General features: G+C 54.1%; 8 protein-coding genes across 9 annotated transcripts; 3 read left to right on the plus strand and 5 right to left on the minus strand.

Moving 5' to 3' along the window:
- Positions 1 to 121: 121 nt before the first annotated feature.
- PV06_09749 (uncharacterized protein) lies at positions 122 to 2,511 on the minus strand. The gene is made up of 2 exons (XM_016411218.1): positions 1,586 to 2,511; positions 122 to 1,528 (listed from the first exon to the last, which is right to left on the minus strand). The coding sequence occupies exons 1-2, from the start codon at positions 2,488 to 2,490 to the stop codon at positions 205 to 207; spliced, it is 2,229 nt and encodes a 742-aa protein (XP_016257972.1). The 5' UTR covers positions 2,491 to 2,511; the 3' UTR covers positions 122 to 204.
- Positions 2,512 to 3,179: 668 nt separating this feature from the next.
- PV06_09750 lies at positions 3,180 to 5,625 on the minus strand. 2 transcript variants are annotated; one of them, XM_016411219.1, is made up of 6 exons: positions 5,083 to 5,625; positions 4,251 to 5,017; positions 4,084 to 4,188; positions 3,883 to 4,018; positions 3,581 to 3,813; positions 3,180 to 3,528 (listed from the first exon to the last, which is right to left on the minus strand). In XM_016411219.1, the coding sequence occupies exons 1-6, from the start codon at positions 5,290 to 5,292 to the stop codon at positions 3,396 to 3,398; spliced, it is 1,584 nt and encodes a 527-aa protein (XP_016257973.1). In that variant the 5' UTR covers positions 5,293 to 5,625; the 3' UTR covers positions 3,180 to 3,395. The 2 variants fall into 2 exon arrangements, with proteins under 2 accessions (XP_016257973.1, XP_016257974.1); XM_016411220.1 differs by having other exon boundaries at positions 4,251 to 5,625.
- A 207-nt stretch (positions 5,626 to 5,832) lies between these two features.
- PV06_09751 (uncharacterized protein) lies at positions 5,833 to 11,108 on the minus strand. The gene is made up of 3 exons (XM_016411221.1): positions 10,859 to 11,108; positions 10,375 to 10,802; positions 5,833 to 10,323 (listed from the first exon to the last, which is right to left on the minus strand). The coding sequence occupies exons 1-3, from the start codon at positions 10,928 to 10,930 to the stop codon at positions 8,964 to 8,966; spliced, it is 1,860 nt and encodes a 619-aa protein (XP_016257975.1). The 5' UTR covers positions 10,931 to 11,108; the 3' UTR covers positions 5,833 to 8,963.
- Positions 5,872 to 8,571, plus strand: PV06_09752 (uncharacterized protein; the record flags this gene model as incomplete). The annotated part of the gene is made up of 1 exon (XM_016411222.1): positions 5,872 to 8,571. The coding sequence occupies one exon, from the start codon at positions 5,872 to 5,874 to the stop codon at positions 8,569 to 8,571; it is 2,700 nt and encodes an 899-aa protein (XP_016257976.1).
- Positions 11,109 to 11,229: 121 nt separating the features above from the next.
- Positions 11,230 to 12,212, plus strand: PV06_09753 (uncharacterized protein). The gene is made up of 5 exons (XM_016411223.1): positions 11,230 to 11,435; positions 11,497 to 11,576; positions 11,638 to 11,763; positions 11,823 to 11,902; positions 11,951 to 12,212. The coding sequence occupies exons 1-5, from the start codon at positions 11,363 to 11,365 to the stop codon at positions 12,009 to 12,011; spliced, it is 420 nt and encodes a 139-aa protein (XP_016257977.1). The 5' UTR covers positions 11,230 to 11,362; the 3' UTR covers positions 12,012 to 12,212.
- Positions 12,213 to 12,363: 151 nt separating this feature from the next.
- PV06_09754 (uncharacterized protein) lies at positions 12,364 to 13,566 on the plus strand. Its single transcript, XM_016411224.1, has one exon. It carries the CDS (start codon positions 12,382 to 12,384, stop codon positions 13,426 to 13,428), a length of 1,047 nt encoding a protein of 348 aa, XP_016257978.1. The 5' UTR covers positions 12,364 to 12,381; the 3' UTR covers positions 13,429 to 13,566.
- On the minus strand, positions 13,559 to 15,462 carry PV06_09755 (uncharacterized protein). Its single transcript, XM_016411225.1, has one exon. It carries the CDS (start codon positions 15,411 to 15,413, stop codon positions 13,608 to 13,610), a length of 1,806 nt encoding a protein of 601 aa, XP_016257979.1. The 5' UTR covers positions 15,414 to 15,462; the 3' UTR covers positions 13,559 to 13,607.
- On the minus strand, positions 15,461 to 18,067 carry PV06_09756 (uncharacterized protein). The gene has a single exon (XM_016411226.1). It carries the CDS (start codon positions 17,493 to 17,495, stop codon positions 15,732 to 15,734), a length of 1,764 nt encoding a protein of 587 aa, XP_016257980.1. The 5' UTR covers positions 17,496 to 18,067; the 3' UTR covers positions 15,461 to 15,731.
- Between the last annotated feature and the right edge of the window lie 20 nt (positions 18,068 to 18,087).

Here is an 18,087-nt window from a genome sequence, read left to right on the forward strand (position 1 = left end):
TCCTCAGAGCTGTCGGGTTTTAAAGATAGAAGTTTCGATGCTCTGATTCGTTCTGTCATTTACGCCCCATGCTCTTCTGGATGTAAAATGTATGCAACCTTTGGGGGTGGACTCATCGCCACCCATTGATCTTGATTCATCTGTCCGCTACGATCTATAGTCCGACTTTATACCGAGTATGCCAGCATGGTTTCCCCATTACGACTAGACGACTTCAACGGCCAGTACTTTGCAAACCCACAGCCACCTCTCCAAGCCCATCAGCGCCTTCACTTTTGTCGGGACGTTGCCCCCGTGCCCGAGGTCCTGGATGATTCTCAGATGCACGACCGACTGTGTACTCTCGACCGCCCGGTCACGGTCCTCCTCCCGGCCAGCCGCACCAGGGCCCAAGGACGCAACATGCTTCATGGCAGCGGTGAACTTGCAACTGTGCGCACAGCTGACCAGTTTGTCGGCGGATCCCGACGTCAAGAGGACCGGCGGATAGCGCGTCCCGGGCCTCAGGCGCTCGAGCGGCGCCCACTCGTACATGGCGTCGAAGTCGTCGGGGACCTTCTCGTCGCCGACGTCGACGACGCCGTAGAGGCCGAGGCCCAGCTCGCCCCGGCGCAGCACGTCCAGGACGCCCGCGTTGAGGATGACGGCGTCGAACAGCTGCGGCCGCTGGACCATGGCCGCCGCCGCGTTCAGGCCGCCCATGCTCTCGCCCATGAGGACGACCTTCCGCGCCCCGACCACGTCCCTCAGGTACCGTGCCGCGGCGTGGACGTCGTCGAACAGACGTTGTCGCTTCCCCCCGCAAGCCGCCGCGTACCATGCGTGCCCGTACTCTCCACCGCCGCGCACGTTGGCTACGGCGAGCGTCCCGCCGACCACGTCCATGAACATGGAGAAGTCGGGGCGAAAGTGCGGGATCACCGAGAGCCCGAACCCGCCGTAGATGTAGAGAAGGACAGGCGCTGCCGCGGCGGAGTCGGGATTGACGTCCGGCTCACGCGACGTGAGAAACATCGGGATCTTGGTCCTGTCGGCCGACTCGTAGAAGACTTGTCTCGTCTGCAAGGAGGGCGTCAGGCCGTCCTCGTCGCGAGCGTGTGGGAACAACTGGGCGTTTCGGAAGTCTGCAATCTCGGGGCGGGATCCCGGAGGGTCGGAAATGACCCTGGCGCTCCAGAGCTGCGGAGGACGACAGAATGAGCTGTCCAGGACAAAGACGGCGGCTGCGTCGGCATCGTAACTGAGGTCGACGATCGTCGAGAATGGCAGGCGGTCGAGGGTCTGTACGGGTTCTCCCGTCGGGGAGAGTACTCGGATTTGGTGCTGGACATCCACCGAGTACACCACGGCGATATAGCCCTCGTGGATGACCTTGGCCGTGACCATGGTCAGTTCCGGACTCGACGGGACGAGCGGCTTGAGCTCTGCCGTTTCTGGAGTATAGCTCATGACTTTCCCATTGTCCTGGGAAGTCCAGAAGATGTGGGCCGCCCCAGAACCCTGGTCGTCCTGTTGAATCCCGATATAACTGCCCGTCACGTCAGTGGGGTGTTGTCAATGGCAGAACTGGGTGGATGCTACATACTCCCATTCGGCTTCTACACCACACGATACTCTTGTGCTGAACTGCAGATTGAGCTTGTCCGAGGGCTCTGTGGCGCCATTGACAGGGGCTGCCGACACAGTTCCGGATCTGCTTTTGTCGTAGATGTCGAGAAATACGTACTCTCCATCGAGAGAGACCTCGGCCTTGAAGGTCTGAAGTGGCTGGCTGGGGTCTCGATAGACAGCTTCATCGGCCCCTTGCTTCGCTCCGATGCGATGGAATCGCAGTGTTGGCGGCACTGGTGTGCCGTCGTCTTCTGCGAAATCTCGAGGACAGTGCAGGTAGAAAACCCCCTGGTCACCCAGCCAGTTGATTATCGAGCTCGGCTTGTGTGCCAATTTGACGTCAACAAGCTCATCTTCGAGGATGTTGCCCGAGTTGACATCCTTGAAACGAACGACGCCCCAATCCGAGCCGTCGGTGCTGGTCAAGAAAGCCCAATACCTGCTGGTTTTGCTCAGCGAAGACGCCATGATCGCGCCACCACCGGACAGCTCGTCGAAGAAGATGGCAGGGTCGTGCTCTGGAGTCTTGCAATTGACGATGGCGTCCGTGTTAGTCTGATATGACCGCGGGTGCTCGCTCGCTCGCCCTGCCACCCGGACGATGTAGTCACCATTGGGAAGCCGCTTCGGTAGCTCCCTGACAGCAGAAAGCTCCCACATTGAGAGCAACTTTTGTTGGAGGCGACGTCTGGTTGCTTCTAGCTTGGGATCATCCAAGTACTCAGTTGTCGCCTCGCTTTCTGCCTCGATGAACGCCTGAGTCTCTGGACTGGTCACATCCGTCATCCAGTGATAAGGGTCTGCGAGCGACACGGATCCATGGCGAGCACTTTTGAACACAGTAGCGTGGTTGGATCGATGAGCTTGGTGTCCTGCCATTGTCTCGGGCGCCGTGTTTGGGATTATGCCTCTCGCCGTCTGGTAGGGATGGGTCGCGATGTTCCCCCATCGTTCTTTGCATGGGGCCTTTATACCTTAGTCAGGGTACAGCTTCATCGTGGACGCGTTGCGCCGATACCAAATTCCTTTCGCCTCCATTTCTCATTGAAGTGACTGAGTTCCAAGTGACCGAGTTCGCTGGACAGAGACAAACTCTCCATCCCACGCCATATCTGACAGTTGGTCCAAGAGCCAACTTTCCCTTGACCGGTGACCGGTGACCGGACAACTCCACAGGGGGGTGTCAGCGCGCCACTTGGGCTGCTGCCGGCCGTCTGAGTTTCCACAAACGGAAGGTGACCCTGTCCCCTCGGCTCGTTCGTCTCTCTTCTTCCTTCTTCCTCAGAGACGACCACCACAATCAAAGTTGCACAACGTTCTGCTGCAATAGCCGTTGAGACTCCTTTTCCTTTCCCCTCTTCCCCATGCGTGTTACATGAAAATTAGGTACATCTAGATCTCGTAACATGGCTGGGGGATTGGTGGGGCGGTGGGATGTGTTGGTTCATCGAGCGTTTCTGGCAGAGGAACAGGCACGAGTCAAGTCCAGTCGTGGCTCGATAGTGCCTTGGAAAGATTCTAGTGATCAGGCTTTGCCCAGAATTTGAAATGAAGATTGACACGAGATAGTCATTGGAGTCGCATGCCCCCAAAAAGGCCTTTTCCCGTTCCTATCTTGCACATCTACTATGTACGCACTCTACTTTTCTGCCATACCACCACAACCTACCCACCCCATCTGTATTATATACGCTGCTTCCCATGCCTCTGTATGATATATGCTGCTTCGACCTTCCCCACAGTCTGTCCATGAACACGAAGCAGAGCCCCGTGTCATCGCCGTGTCAAGTCATGTATTGGAAGATGGGATTCTCCTTATCTGTCAGATCAGCAAGCGCAATGCTAGGATCTGTGATGTATTCTGGATGCGCTTCTCTCAATTGAGCCTTCTTCAAATTCTCGCGGTGATAAAATAGCCTAATCCTTGGATTAAAATCGAGGGACGCCAGACAGATGAAAATAGACTTACCTCAACACCACGAAGCCTGCGGCACTTGCACACAGAAGAGAAAGAGTCGTAATCTGGCCGGTGGGATATCCTCGGGTGGCCTCATCACTTTTATAGGCCCAGGGTCCTGCAAACGCACCGCAATTGGCAAAGACGAATATCGTGGCGTTGACGACGGTCTTCTTGGAGTACCCAGCCACGTTGGAGGCCAGCAGCGCGAACATTTGCACGAGAGCACCGTACACCATCACCGACTAGAGGTAAGACATCGTCAGTGAAAAGAAGAGAAGGGAAAACTGTCGGCAGAGATAAAAAGCGCATACAATGTAGAGCCCTCCGAGAAGAGCGGCCTTGTTGGATCGGTCGCTTTTCCACAATAGTATATTGCCAACCATGGCAGGGATTAGATATGAGATTGCTATGACTAGCCTTTGGGTCGGAAAACGAGAGCCGAGGTAGCTGGGCAGCACAATTGTCAGCTTGTGACACCGTCCATTGATCAAAGAGTGTAGATCAGCTCTTACCCAGATGTAATCAGGCAGACTACGGCTATGGCGCTCCCTGGCATGCTCAGCACAATCGACTGCTTGCTCGAGTAGCCAAAGGAAGTGACCAAGAAGCCACCGAAGCTAAAGTTCAGAACCCCATTAGATGATGGCCCTAGGCGAACAGGAGGCATCGGGCATCTTACCTGCCAATGGAGAGATTGACAAAGGCGAACGTGAAGCTGTAAATAGACAGCACGTAAAGTTGGGGATCAAGATAAGCTTCACGAAGATGTGCCCACTTCCATTTGCGAGTCTTCATGCCGGTATTGTTTTGCAGGAGTCGTCCGACGGCGATCTCTCGCTCTCGCGCAGTGAGAAACCAAGCATTCATTGGCGAGGCTGGAAACAATGCCACCACAACAAAGCCGAACGCGATGGTGATGGGGCCGAGAATGATGTAAATCCACTTCCAGGGACTCGCCGCATACGCGCCTTTGATGTTGACTGCACCAAGATCGACTCCCTGCCCGACGAGGGCGCCGAGGGCAGTGCCCGAGATGTAAACGCCCGCTCGAAGTGGCTGCTCTTGACTCTTCCACCACATGGAGGTGACCAGGATGGAGAGTGGCTGCGTGACAACAGAAAGTCCGGTAAAGAATCTCAAGGCCATGATGTCGGCAAAGTCTTTGCAGGTGATGGTGAGCAGGGTCAGAACGCCCGTGAAGATCGTCACTATCCCGAAGAAACGGCCGATGTGGAGGTGCTGAACTAACAGAAGGAGGGGGTACTGGCCTGCTACGGCGCCCAGAGTTGGGATGGCCGCCGTAAACTGATACCGTGACATGTCGAGGATAACCTGGCCATCCTGGAACTTGGGCACAGCAAGTTTCAGGTCTTGAACGAGCCCAAAGAGGGCTGCGAATCCATAGACTTGACTGTCCGAGTATCCAATGATGGCTCCAAAGAACAGCTGCGGGGTGTGTCAGTGCTGTCGCTGTTGGACCGCTTGCAGCTTGCCAAATCGAGAGAACATACGAGGGGTAGGATGACAAGATCAATCTTCCTCAGCACCTTTGCCTCCTCTTCCCTGGTCCAAGCAACGTTTTCATGGTCGGTGACAAAAGCCAGCGCGTCGTCTGCATGTTGTATACTGGGCTTGCCTTCGTTGAGATTTCCCTCGGTGGTTTCAGTGTGCAGCGACGTGGCTGGCCCGATAGGCATAGTTTGATGCTCTTCGATTCCCATCGTTTCTATTTTCTAGGTAGAGTGTATGATGTGGAATTCAGGAGAGGGCTCCTCGAACAACACCAAGGTAGAGCGCAATATTCTGTGACTTTATATCCTCGTCGTGATCACCGAAGGCTCCTTTTTTTTGCAACGCTCCTTTGCGGAGAAAGCTCTGTGCTGGGGCCCCAGAAAGTGAGTGATACTAGAGTTTGCACCAGCGACTTTGAGATCAGCCCCCTCACCAATAAGACTTGCTCAATTCTCAAGAAAACCACTAGGTGTCTCAATCGACAGAAGCCTAAGAGGGAGCCCGGCCACCGGACGTGGGTCGCCGACGTGCGACCCATGTCCGGTGGCCGGGTGGGCCCATGTGAACTTCTCCAGGTATCTAAGCCTCGATGGCCGCGAGGAGATCAGCGAGGCATCGGCAGTCGGCAGCAGGTGAAGGTGAGGCAGTGGGAGGGTCTTGTCACACAGGCAGAGCTACCAAGGAGAGGATAAAACGTCGATATGCCCAGGTAGCATATGACCCTTTCGCGACGCAACGCCGTAGTTTACGAGGTAGCCACTCTCGCAACAGTGCTGCAATCATACGCCATGCTTCGCAAAGTCATAGACCTCAGCAGCGACTGGCGGTACCGGTCTGCTCTTGATTCACCAGGATCACCAGCGACCGCCACGAGTATTTGGCGCGCGTGTCGCTCGCTTCCCACCGAGATCCATCTGGACCTTCTCAACGACAAACTCATCCCCGACCCGTTCGTTGGAAAGAATGAAGAAGCTTTACAATGGGTGGGGGAGATGAAGTGGGAATACGAGACCTCCCTCAGCATCCCCATCGAAGCATTCCAATCCGACGCTCGCGCGGTCCTGGTGATGGAAGGACTCGACACATTTGCCACGGTGACGTTGAATGAGAAAACCATCTTGGAATCCGCCAATGCGTTCATCGCCCATAGACTTGAGCTCACGCGTGCAATGTTCGACACAGCCGATGACAATGGCTTCCAGAGCAGTAGCAACAGCGACGATGCAGCCTCCGTCGTCACAGGCAGCCTACGTATCGTCTTCGACAATGCTGAGCGACGTGGCCTTGAGATCAAGGAACAGCATCCTGAGCACGATTGGTTCACGTTTGGTAGCGGCACCACGCGTCTGGCCACGAGAAAGCCGCAATATCATTATGGCTGGGACTGGGGCCCAAAGCTCATGACCTGTGGCCCTTGGAAGCCAATCTACCTGGAATACTTCACGTCCCGAATCGCTGATGTGGCGATAAGTTCGTCCCTGAGCACTGATCTTCAAGACGCAGTGGTGACTGTATCAGTGGAGGTTGATGGTCCCGCCGAGCAGGTTGCGGTCGACCTGCTATTGCATGGCAACGTGATTCATCATGAAGTCACCACTGTTCGTGAGAAGGTCGGACTCGTTCAGATCAAAGTTGCCGGGCCGGAGCTGTGGTGGCCTCACAATCTCGGACCAGCAACGATGTACTCTATTCGGGTGTTTTTATCTACCGCCCAAGCAAACGACTTGCTTCACGTCGACCAACTGGAAAAGTCATTCGGCATTCGCAAGATTGAGCTGGTCCAGCGTAAACTGGAAGATCAAGATGGCACCTCTTTCTTTTTCAAGGTCAACAACATTCCCGTTTTTGCTGCTGGGTCGTGCTGGATCCCGGCCGACTCGTTCGTTTCCCGCATCAGCCAACGTCGCTATGAAGAGTGGATTCAGCTGGCGCGAGACTGCAACCAGAACATGATTCGAGTCTGGGGAGGCGGCGTGTATGAAAGTCCTGCCTTTTACGATGCATGCGACCAGCAGGGAATGCTGGTATGGCAAGACTTCATGTTTGCGTGCGGCAACTTTCCTGCCCATCCCGAATTCCGCGCGCAGATTGCTGTTGAGGCTGAGCAGAACGTCCGCCGCTTGAGACACCACCCATCGATTGTGCTCTGGTGTGGCAACAACGAAGACTACGTCATCTATCCCCTTCGTAGAATCCAGTACGACGCGACTGAGACGAGCCCCGAAGCGATCTTAAAGTCGATATTTCCTGCCCGCTACTTCTACGAGCACGCCCTGCCCAATATCTGCGCAGATCTGACCCCGGACACGCCTTACTGGCCGGGGTCTCCTTTTGGAGGAGACATGGTGAACTCGCAACTCGAAGGCGACATTCACCAGTGGCACGTCTGGCATCTCGACATGTTTCCTTACCAAGACTATCCGCGGCTGAGTGGGCGTTTCGTCAGCGAGTTCGGCATGCAATCTCTCCCGTGCCTGGAAACCACCATGGAGTTCTTCCCCGCCGACGCCACCTCTGCGACCCTTGAGAACAATGTCTTGGAGAACACTTTTCTGAACTGGCACAACAAAATGCCAGACGGTCACGACAGGATATGCCATTACGGACGAGCGAACATCTCCTTTGGGGCCTCGTCGTTGGCCGAGGTCATTTACAACACCCAATTAATCCAGGCCGAAACCGTGGCCACGGCGTACCGATCCTGGCGACGTCTGTGGCAAGGGCCTAGGAAGGAGTACTGTGGGGGAGCTCTGGTCTGGCAACTCAACGACTGTTGGCCTGTCACTTCGTGGGCAATTGCAGACTACTACCTACGGCCGAAAATGGCCTACTGGGCCATGAAACGTGAATGCGCCGCCGTTACCGGCGGCCTGAGCAGAATCGTCAAGGATGGCGCCGAACGGACCCTCGAGTATTGGGCGGCGAATATGACTCAGACCGGAGTCACGGTCGATATCACCATCCGGGCGTGGCTGGTAACGACTGGTGAGCGAATTCTGGAAAGAAAGCTCCACAATAGAATGTCTCTTGCGCCGAATCGAAGCATCGATCTTGGATCTCTTGCCATCGATGACATGAATTTACCAAGAACTCAGCAGCATCGAGACATTGCATTCGCGCTTTCACTCGACTTCCAAGACAGCAGTAATGATACTCCAAAGTCGGTGCAAGCGATCAACTTCCATGAGCCTCTTCGTGAGGTTCCTTTCCCAAGTGACAAGACCAAGGTAGATCTGAGAATATCGCAATCCGCCATGGGAATCTCGGTGCAGGCCAAGGCTGCAGTCCCGATCAAAGGTCTATTGATCGAGGTGGACGGCGATTCAACGGCCAAATGGGATGATAATGGCATCGATCTCATGCCGGGTCAGGTGGCCGAGCTGAGGTATTTAGGTCAAAGTCTGAGACCAGGCCAGGAGGACAGACTTCGAGCAAGATGGTTGGGCGGTTATTTGGACCAGTCTTCTGATCTGAGAGCATCGTTGTAAATATCTGTGACACCTAACTGGCTTACAAGGATAGTTGTCGCCGTAGAGGATGGCACTTCGCTGTGGACGGGCATCAGGTAAAGGAAGACTCGCATAGGATTCGATGCAACTCGTAGTTGATCGGTGGCAAGGTGAAGTCACCAACGTTGGAAAAACCCGTTGGAAAAACCCGTTGGAAAAACCTTTTAAATAAGGGTGATCTTGTTGCTGCTTCGATCTTGACGGGACTGGAAGTTGTACACGTAGTACCAAGTGGTCAATAGATACAGCAACTTCAGATCCAAAAAGAACTTCTCGGAGATTTGCTGCTTCTTTCTAAATATTGACAGTCCTAGAGTACTGCTCATCTAAATCAACAGACTCCCTGTCATCGTCGTGGTCGCTGTCGCTGTTCAACAAAACATGTGGCGCATGTGTAGCGAGCCTTCTGTGGCGTGCTGGGGCTCGGACAGGGCGTCGTGCAACCACGTCTGTATGCTGTCCGTCACCTGCTCAGATCCCGGACGTGGCGACGTCCTCATTGACCTTAAACTGTCAAGAAGTATTGCACCGTACCGGGGCGGGTTGGTACTGTTCGCAATGCCCATCTCTTGCAAGAAGATTGCGGTGTCGTGCACAATGTCAAGGTAAGCAGCATGCTCGGCGATGGACGCTCCAAAAAGGTCGATAGCGTTGAGAATGTAGAGACAGCAAAAGGCTATCAGAGCAAATGCGTAGTCCGGCATGTATCTAAGTTTTTCGCGCCGCAAGGGAGACATGTTTAAGTAGGGTTGGAAGACATCACAGGCATTCTGAATTGTCGACAACAACGACTTGAGAGCAACGTCGGTCAACTCAAATTGCATGGCCTTGTGTGCATTCGTGATTCGGCGCAGGTTCCAGCGGGTAATGAAACTGCCAATAGTGAAGCGTGTGGCTCGCAAATGGAACTCGACTGTTGCATTTCTGGTGACATCGAGGTCGGAAACGGTTGCAAAAGCCTCGCCACGGATCCCCCACCTTTGAGACCACAACTCGAGCGCAGCAGCGATATCTTCATAGATGTCGCTGATGTTGACGATGTCGGTCGCGAAAGAAGGTGTGCACCACCACTCGGCAAGCTCAGGTACATATCGACCGGCATGGCTCCACAGCATATAAAGATCAATTTCTGCCACAATGCGGGTCACTCGAGAAGGCTTGGGAATTTCGCTCAGCAGTTCGGTGGCTGTGGTTATGGTTAAATCGGCTCTTATCGACGGAGGCGTTCTCGTCATCAGAGAAAAGTGGTGAGACATGGTGAACAGCCACAACCAGTATATGTAATGCTGGAATGGGCTGCTACCAGCCATGCTGCTAGTCGCATTTTCTCGCAGGAGCGGGCGAACACGCTCGATAGATCGATGTAGTCCGGCCCGGAATGCGAATGACTCGACAAAGGACTTGAGTTCCCAATGGCTTAGCTCATCTTTGTGTAATTCTGGAAGATAAAAAATGTCCGTTGCGGGTTGATAGGCGTAGAGGATCGCAAAGGCCTGAAGCTCTGTCCACAGCTGATCCTGATCGGCCGGAATCCGCCGCTTAGCAAGGACGATGAATTCGGTCACGCGAGCAAGGAGTGGCGCGCGCAACCTTGCACATCCAACGGCAAATCGGCTGGCAACGTAACTGGCGCAGTATGCCAGACACTGTCTGTTGCGCACCACTGCCACGGGCTCATCGAAATCAGAATCGTCGATGACTGGAACACAGTACTTGAGGTTCACACGAAAACTACAGTCCCGAGTTTAGCATCCGGATCATCGTCCTCAGAAGGAAACTCACAAGTGAAGCAGCTCAACCAAGGTTTGCTCGGTAATGTTGGACCGCGGCAACGGCTGGTGGTGGGGATGTACAGAGGCATCCACGTTGCTGCTTGAGCTGAGCTGAGTCACTGGAAACGTCTCACCGACGGCGGAGCCTAGAGCGTCAAAGGGTGATTGTGCCAACGGTAAGAAAGGACTGGAGCCAAGTCCTCCAGGTGTGACCATGTCATTATGAGACGCGGGCTGGGGCCCATCATCGTGGACCTGTGACGCCGGCGACCTGATCATGGGTTCAACGGCGTTGAAGACACTGTCGCGTGGCTCCTCGGCATTCGATGTCCTGATACTTTGGGGTCTAGCGCCTCTCCGTGAAGCCCTGACTACACATGATTTGCCTGCCTTTTCACACCGACGACACGGGGGATTGGCAGCGCCCAGACATCGCATCTAGAATTCGTCAGATCTGAGGTGGTCAGGTCCTACAAAACACCCTGAGCACCTACTTTCAAGCGCCGACACTCAATGCAAGCCACCGCAGCCGACCCAGCGGGGTCATTATGAGATGTTCGGGGCATTGGGGCTTGCTGTAGCTGTCGGATTTGGAAGAAACCCAAGAACCATGACCCTTGCGTTCGACGGGAAAGGATAGCAGTCCTTCACAGACCACCAAGTACCGCACTTGGACAATGTACGTAGAGCAGACCGAAAAGAGCCATGTTTCGAAGAGGAGCACAAGAGGCTTGACGACTTGAGGGTTTAGAAGTGGTCTTTAAGTCTCGGGCAACGAGGAGTAAATGGAAGTTATAGTCATGTGCCAAGGCTGTCAATCAATCGGCGACGAGGCTGCGGTGTTGCCCACTTCCACTTTGCACTTCACAAGTTCAAGATTCCTCGTGCCCCTCCAGTCGCTTCTCCAACATCGCCATCCATTCCACAATTCCACCATTACACGACTCTTGCAATTCGACCATCCTCCCTAACGATCTTGACTCACCCGATATTACACGATGGGCGCCAAAGTACCACGCAACTTCCGATTGCTGGAAGAACTGGAAAAGGGCGAGAAAGGCCTCGGCGCAGGTGAATACTCTCTCAGCCGCCTGACTCTGAAGAAGAGGCCGAGCACTGACTGGAATGACAGAGGCATGCTCGTACGGTTTAGCCGATGGCGATGACCTGATGATGTCAAATTGGAATGGCACAATCCTCGGACCTCCTCACGTACGCAACGAAAACACCTCTACTTGATCGTCGTCCTCGAAACTGACCAACAACTATACAGAGTGCCCATGAAAACCGAATCTACAGTGTAAACATCCATTGCGGAGAGCAATACCCAGACGTGCCTCCCACGATCCAATTCGTCTCGAGAGTAAACTTGCCTTGCGTTGATCAAAAGACTGGAAAGGTACGGGCATGAGAAGAGATGAAAGCGTCATTGCGACTGACATTGAGGATTTAACCCAGGTCGACCCTTCAAAGCTACCATGTCTAGCGAACTGGAAACGAGACTTTACAATGGAAACTATCCTCATCGAATTAAGAAGGTAAGTCGTGTGCCAGTGTTACTGAACTATGGCTGAACGTATTCCCAGATATATGGCTCTTCCACAGCACAAAAAGCTTCCACAGCCACCTGAGGGAAGCACTTTCTAAAGCTTTGATTTTGCGGCATGGGATTGCGGAGTTCGTTCTTGCGGATACAGCGATGATTGAGTGATGCTTGACGAATGCATGGTCCGGCGTCTGGATGTTTGGTTGTAATTCGTAAATGGAAGCATGGATTACTCGACGCTGCAGTCATGTTTAGACAGAGCAAGTCTTCTTTCCGTTCTACTGTTGATTTCTTCTGCCTTGTATGCGCTCATTCCTCAATCCTCATCGAGGCTTCCCTTCCACGTGATGCCAATTTATACTGGTTCGGCAAAGTTGCCGTTGCACTCAACAGTAACGAAGTTGTCCTAGACTCGGATCCATTGATTGCATCTTGTATTGCACTTCATGTCAACAGATTAGAGATGTGCGGATGCCGCGTCAATTCGCTCCGAAAAAGTCAGGAGTGCATCTTTTAGCATGCCTGTCATTGTACCGAGCACTCCTTAGAGAGTGTGGAAAGTTCTCTAGAGCAGTCACCTTTAAGCAGCAGCAGCAGCAGCAGCACCATCCCGCCGCCGCAGTTCACCACCACCACCACCACCCGATCAAAGGCACGCTGCGGTCGATCGTGAGATGGCGGTTTGACAAGGACCGGGACATCCTGTCTCCTCCTCAAGTGGCCAACGGTCTCGCGGCTGGCTATGGGTTTCTGGATCTGTTGCGGTCCTGCACGGCGGGTTCCACGCAGTCCCTCGTCCGACTCACTCAGACTCTCGAGACCATGAGCACACGAGCCGAGGAGACGGCGACGCGACGGGCCAAGTTCGCCTCCTCGTGGAAACCACCGCCGGCGCACCACCGCCGAAGGCTGGAACATTTCCGGAAGATCAAAGACCCGGCCAACTACGAGCACGACCCTTCGGACCCCCGGATCTTCCACCACCCTGCCCCCCTGGCCTCGATCAAGTCCGGGGTCCGCAAGGTCCCCAACCTCATCGTCACCCAGGGCATCCCCGTCCTCAAGTACCCCGGTCCCCAGCCCGTGTTGATCAACCGGGTCATCAAGAACAAGGTGAAATGGGGGGTGAAGAAATTCAACCAGCACAAGATGTTGGAGGATTTGAGGGACATCGCAGAGTGTGAGGACGAATGGGATGACATTGTGAGGAATCGCCATGGCGTCGACAAGAGAGGTCGTGAAGGGGAGGAAAAGTGGGTGCAGAGTATTCGTGAAGCCGACTCTCACTTGGAAAGGAGACTGGCGGAACAAATGAAGAAGAATACAGAGTTGAGTGGAAAGTTTCATGAGATTGTCCTCGCGGAAAGAGAATTGAAGGAAAAGGAACGAAGAGAGGCCAGGCACCAACGGCGCATGGCTAGGAAGAAGAGAGCAGTAGAGGAAAGTGGTGCTGTCGAGACTACTACTGTACCTGCACAAGGAGAACACAAGTCTCCCGACCACGGCAAAACACGATGAGAGATGTGCGTCTTGTTAATACCCCGGTGCGTGGGTTCGAGATACTGTAAAATAATGCTGCCACATTATCAACACTCGAACATTGTATCATTATTGTAATAAAACACAGAGGAAACATTGAAGTAATAATGGAACAAACAAAAGTATTTTGTCTGATTTAGTCTGCCTGTCTGCCTGATCTATTCTAGAGCATCAGTGGACCTCGAATCTTTCAGCCTGGCCATGCTTTCCTGAACGCCCCAGCCATACTTGAGCAAATCTCCGACCTGTTCTAAACCCAAGCCCATGGTCTCGGGGTATATGCGGTAGATGGCGACATATCCCAACGCGCAAATCAGAGCATAAGTGACAAAAGTCCACTGTGGGGTCAAAAGGTCCATCATGGGTAAAAAGGTCAGACCAACCACCGTGTTGCACCCCCAATTCGTCGCGGTCGCCAGGCTCGACCCCAAAGAGCGGACGCTCAAGGGAAACAGTTCCGACTGTTGCCAGGGGACGGGACCGAGGCCCATGGCGTAACTCGACACGTAGAGTAGCATGGCGACCAGGATGCCGATCGCAGGCAAGGGGCCACCGCGACCGTCACCGTCGGCGTCCTCCGGACCCCCCGTCCCTGGAGGAGGAGCCCGGCCTTCAGCTTCTCTTCCTCCCACCGAGGGGGCGGGAGGGGGGGAAGAAGGCACGAAGGAATAGGCAGCCGCGCAGAGTGAGAGGGACAAAATCATGACGGGGATGGTCGTCAACAGGATACGCCTCCTCCCGACCCTGTCGATGAGATTGAACGCCGCTATCGTGAACAGAAAGTTGGTCCCCGCGACGCTCAACGACGTCAAGGTCGGCGAAGAAAACCCCAGGCGCTGGAAGATGGTGGCGGAAAAGTACATGAGGCTGTTGAACCCGCAGAGTTGCTGCAGGCCCTGTAGCGTACATGTGACGACGAGTGCTCTGGCGTGAGGTGGGTGCAGTAAGAGTGACTGTAGAGTAGGTGGGAGGAACGACGACGACGATCCAGTACGATCGGTGCCGCTTTTCATCCGAATGTGAGCCTCCTCCTCCTCGAGGATTTCCTTTTTGATTGCCAAGATGGTTCCGTCGACCAGCCGGTGCGAGTCGGACGACATCCCTCGGTACACCTTTGTGAGTACAGTTCTTGCGGCCCCCTCCTTTTGGGCTTTCACCAAATAACGAGGAGTCTCGGGCATAAACGCCAGCATGGCCATTTGTGCCAGGGCGGGTGCCGACCCTAACCCGACCATCCAACGCCAACCTCCCGGGGTGGTCGAGAAAGCCCAACCAACCAGGTACGCGATGACTTGACCACCGGTGATGAACAACAAACTGGTGGTCACCAGTCTGCCTCGCAGGTGACTCGGCGAGAGTTCAGAGATGTACAAGGGTACAATCAGACTCGCCCCGCCTATCGCCAACCCAACGACCGACCGACCCCAGATCATCCCCCACACCGAACTCGTGAAGGCCTGCCACAGTGCCCCGAGGGCGAAGAGAGCATCCGCGACCAGTATGACGTTTTTTCTGCCCATCTTGTCCGCCAGTATTCCCGCAAGGGGACTCGCGACGAGAGCGAAGAAGCTCGTGCAAGACGTGATGACCCCCTTGTCGAGGTTCGTCAAAGGCCTCGAAGAGAGGTCGGTACCGATCGAGACCAGGGTACTGGAAATCACCCCCGTGTCGTAACCAAACAAAAGCCCCGACACGCAAGCGGAGGCCGTCAGAGCCCATATGAACGCGTTGCCGCCCGAATTTCGGTGGACTGTCGTCGTAGTCGTCGTCGTCGTCGTCACCGCATCAGTAGACTCGTCAACGTCGTCTGCGTTGTCTCGTCGTCGGTTGCGGTCGATGAGGGGGGCATTGATTTCGGTGTCTTCGGTGTCGTCGTGGTGGTGGCCCGGTGCCATGGCTGAGAGTTCCACGGCCTCCTCTTCAAGGCCGCTTGCTTCACTCCTGAACAATTCATGATCTGGCATCAAGAAGGGGTCGACATTATATCAGGGAACAAACAACAACTTGTCCGTGGCTATTGATTAGCGTCGTGTGACCTTTGAGTACCTGACATATTACTTCCATACAGCCCGACAAACTCCGGCGCATCCTCGGATAATACTAAATCCGCCAGCCTTGTGCGGCCTCGCTTCACTACTGCATGTATGGGAATCCAGCCTCATCGTTCACTGATTACGGGGTCTCCAAGTGGCGCCGTTCCTGTCTTACTTGTAGCTGATTGTAGATACATACTCAACGTTCACCACAAAGGCTCATTCCAAGCATTGAGCATGACCACGCTTCTACAGTGGCACAATGCGTTTCGGATCGGCGAGCTCCAGATGAGCAACAGTGGTTGCTGGATACGCTCTTGTGCTGGTCAACTCAATATCACTATCACCGGCCACATTTTCATAACCGGAAAATCTCCGCAAGAGATTGTTCGACCCTCCTGTATTCCCTCGAGTGGTTTCGCGGACGCTGATTCGGCCGTGGTCCTTGGACGTTGCTGGCTCGGAATCAATCCCTCCACAAGGCTGATTGACAAGGCCGTACTTGACAGCTTTCCCTCCAATTTGTCCAAGCAGTACCTTTGCCGGTGCGCTCGAATCGGCGTCTCTCAAGATCGGTGCATTGAAAGCCTTTGCCGTTTCGACGGGGCTCATCGAGACCTTTCTGCCTATTCTCCAAAACCCATTGAAGGTCAGCAAGACCGAGATGATGGCCAACGCCGAGGCTAAAGTTGCTAAGCTCAGAAATAAATAGCTGGTTCTGTATACCGTGTGATCCCTGGATGTATCGGCGACGACAGATTGCAGGTCGCTGCTGTTTGCCGTGGCGATTGCCGTTCGGAAGATTAGCTCGCGGGTTCCCTGCAAGAAATCTGCAAGCGGATCTGTGAAGAATACATCACAGCTCGGAACTTGTTCCACACCACGAGCGTAGGCGATGGATGACTCGCTCTGTGCACCGATGAATTCCCATCCGATCGCCCCGGAGAACTGAAGTTGAAGGTCGGTAGTGTATTGATTAGAAAGCGCCAGGAAGATGCCTCCGTAAGTGCTCACTTCGGTAAGATGCGTTTCGCTGCTCAAAGCATCGGTACCTCCCACCACCGTGTCGTCCCAGATGGTGGTACCTGGGTCGAGGCTGACCGTCCCAGCGTCCCCATCTATAACTATCGGGTAATCCACCGTCCCAGCAGTCAGGGTACAATTGGTCACGGCCAGATTTCCAGTACAGCCAGCCTCGGGCTTGGTCTGGACATCGAGGTTGAATGACACCGGGTTGTCGTGAACGTCATAGTCGACCCAAGCGCCAAACACTGTCGGACTGTCAAAGCTAAGGCCAGTCACGTTGTACGGGGCTTCATACGACGAGCAGTTGACGTGGAAGCCTGCCCCTAACACCCTCGTCCTGCAGCTACCTTTGCAATTGGACTCGTAAGAGATGGGTGATCTGGCATAGTATGCCCTCGCGGTGGCTGAGAAGTTACTAGTCAGCATATTGACCTGGTCACCCCGACCGGTGATTATGCCCGTGTATCCTCTGGGGACGAGTTGTTTGGCGGCAATGTCAAGGGGCTGTTGGCTCGTGATCGTCGCATTGCCAAAGGTCGAGGCACGTTGAAGAAGAGGACCGTTGATGGGGCTCAGGGCGACAAACATGCTTGCGATTGCGACCACATTGATGTTGCGACCGGAGATGATAGCTGCCAGGACGCTGTTGCCACAAGCCCAGACACTATGGAGGTCGCCAATGGTTGTGCCATCCTTCAATGCTTTGTGCCACCAGGCAATGGTAAGTCCCTCAAACAAGGCGTACACCACCGTGACATTGGTGACGGTAGAGGCTATGGAGAGATAGACTGTAGGCTGAAATTTCCAGGAGTTGATGTCGTCCCCGTTCGACACCAGCAAGATGATGACTGAGACGATGGTTCCGGCTGAGGCGAGTAACAATGCGCCGAACCCACTCAGAGGATAATGGGAAGAGTTTGGTTGCCATAATGTCCTTGTAGAGCCAACGGAGGAATAGATCGTGCGCGTGGCTTTCTTGGAAACCATAGTTGGTGATGTCGCGAGATTCTGCAAAGTTGAAATCCTAGTCGCCGGATCTCAAACGAGTGTGGTTGGAGGTTACGTTCAGTGCGTCCACATGTTTTCAACCTCCGTGACGAAAGAATGAATAGATACTCGGTGTTTTCCTGAGTCGAGAGTGCTAAGAGGCCATGTCTGTTGCACACAAGTGGAATCGCTCGATCTTCATCACGGCCGTTGTGAAGAAGCATCATGTTCGCAATAAACCGAGTCAAGCGCCATCGTCGGTATATGACGGTGACAGCCAAGTGAAGATCCCCTCCACTAGAGATCTAGGCCAGCAGGATGCTTGAATTAGATGAATTAGCTGCAGGAAAATACTAGTAAACATGGTCTGCTGGCAGTGACTATTTAGTTAGGGGTCGGCGGCCTGAAACATTTTGTGTTTGGCCCCAGGCATTTCAATACAATACCATCGTCTTTGATACCTAGCCATAAGATGGGTAGACGTTTCATTTTTGTTGAGCATAGTTGACTAGTGGGATGCTTCGGCAATGTGTGTGCAGTGCTTACAAGTGTGATGGTGCTGTGATTGTTACAGTAGCAAGAAGAGATGAAG

This window comes from Exophiala oligosperma, assembly GCF_000835515.1.
Source record: "Exophiala oligosperma strain CBS 72588 unplaced genomic scaffold supercont1.11, whole genome shotgun sequence".
Classification (NCBI taxonomy): domain Eukaryota; kingdom Fungi; phylum Ascomycota; class Eurotiomycetes; order Chaetothyriales; family Herpotrichiellaceae; genus Exophiala; species Exophiala oligosperma.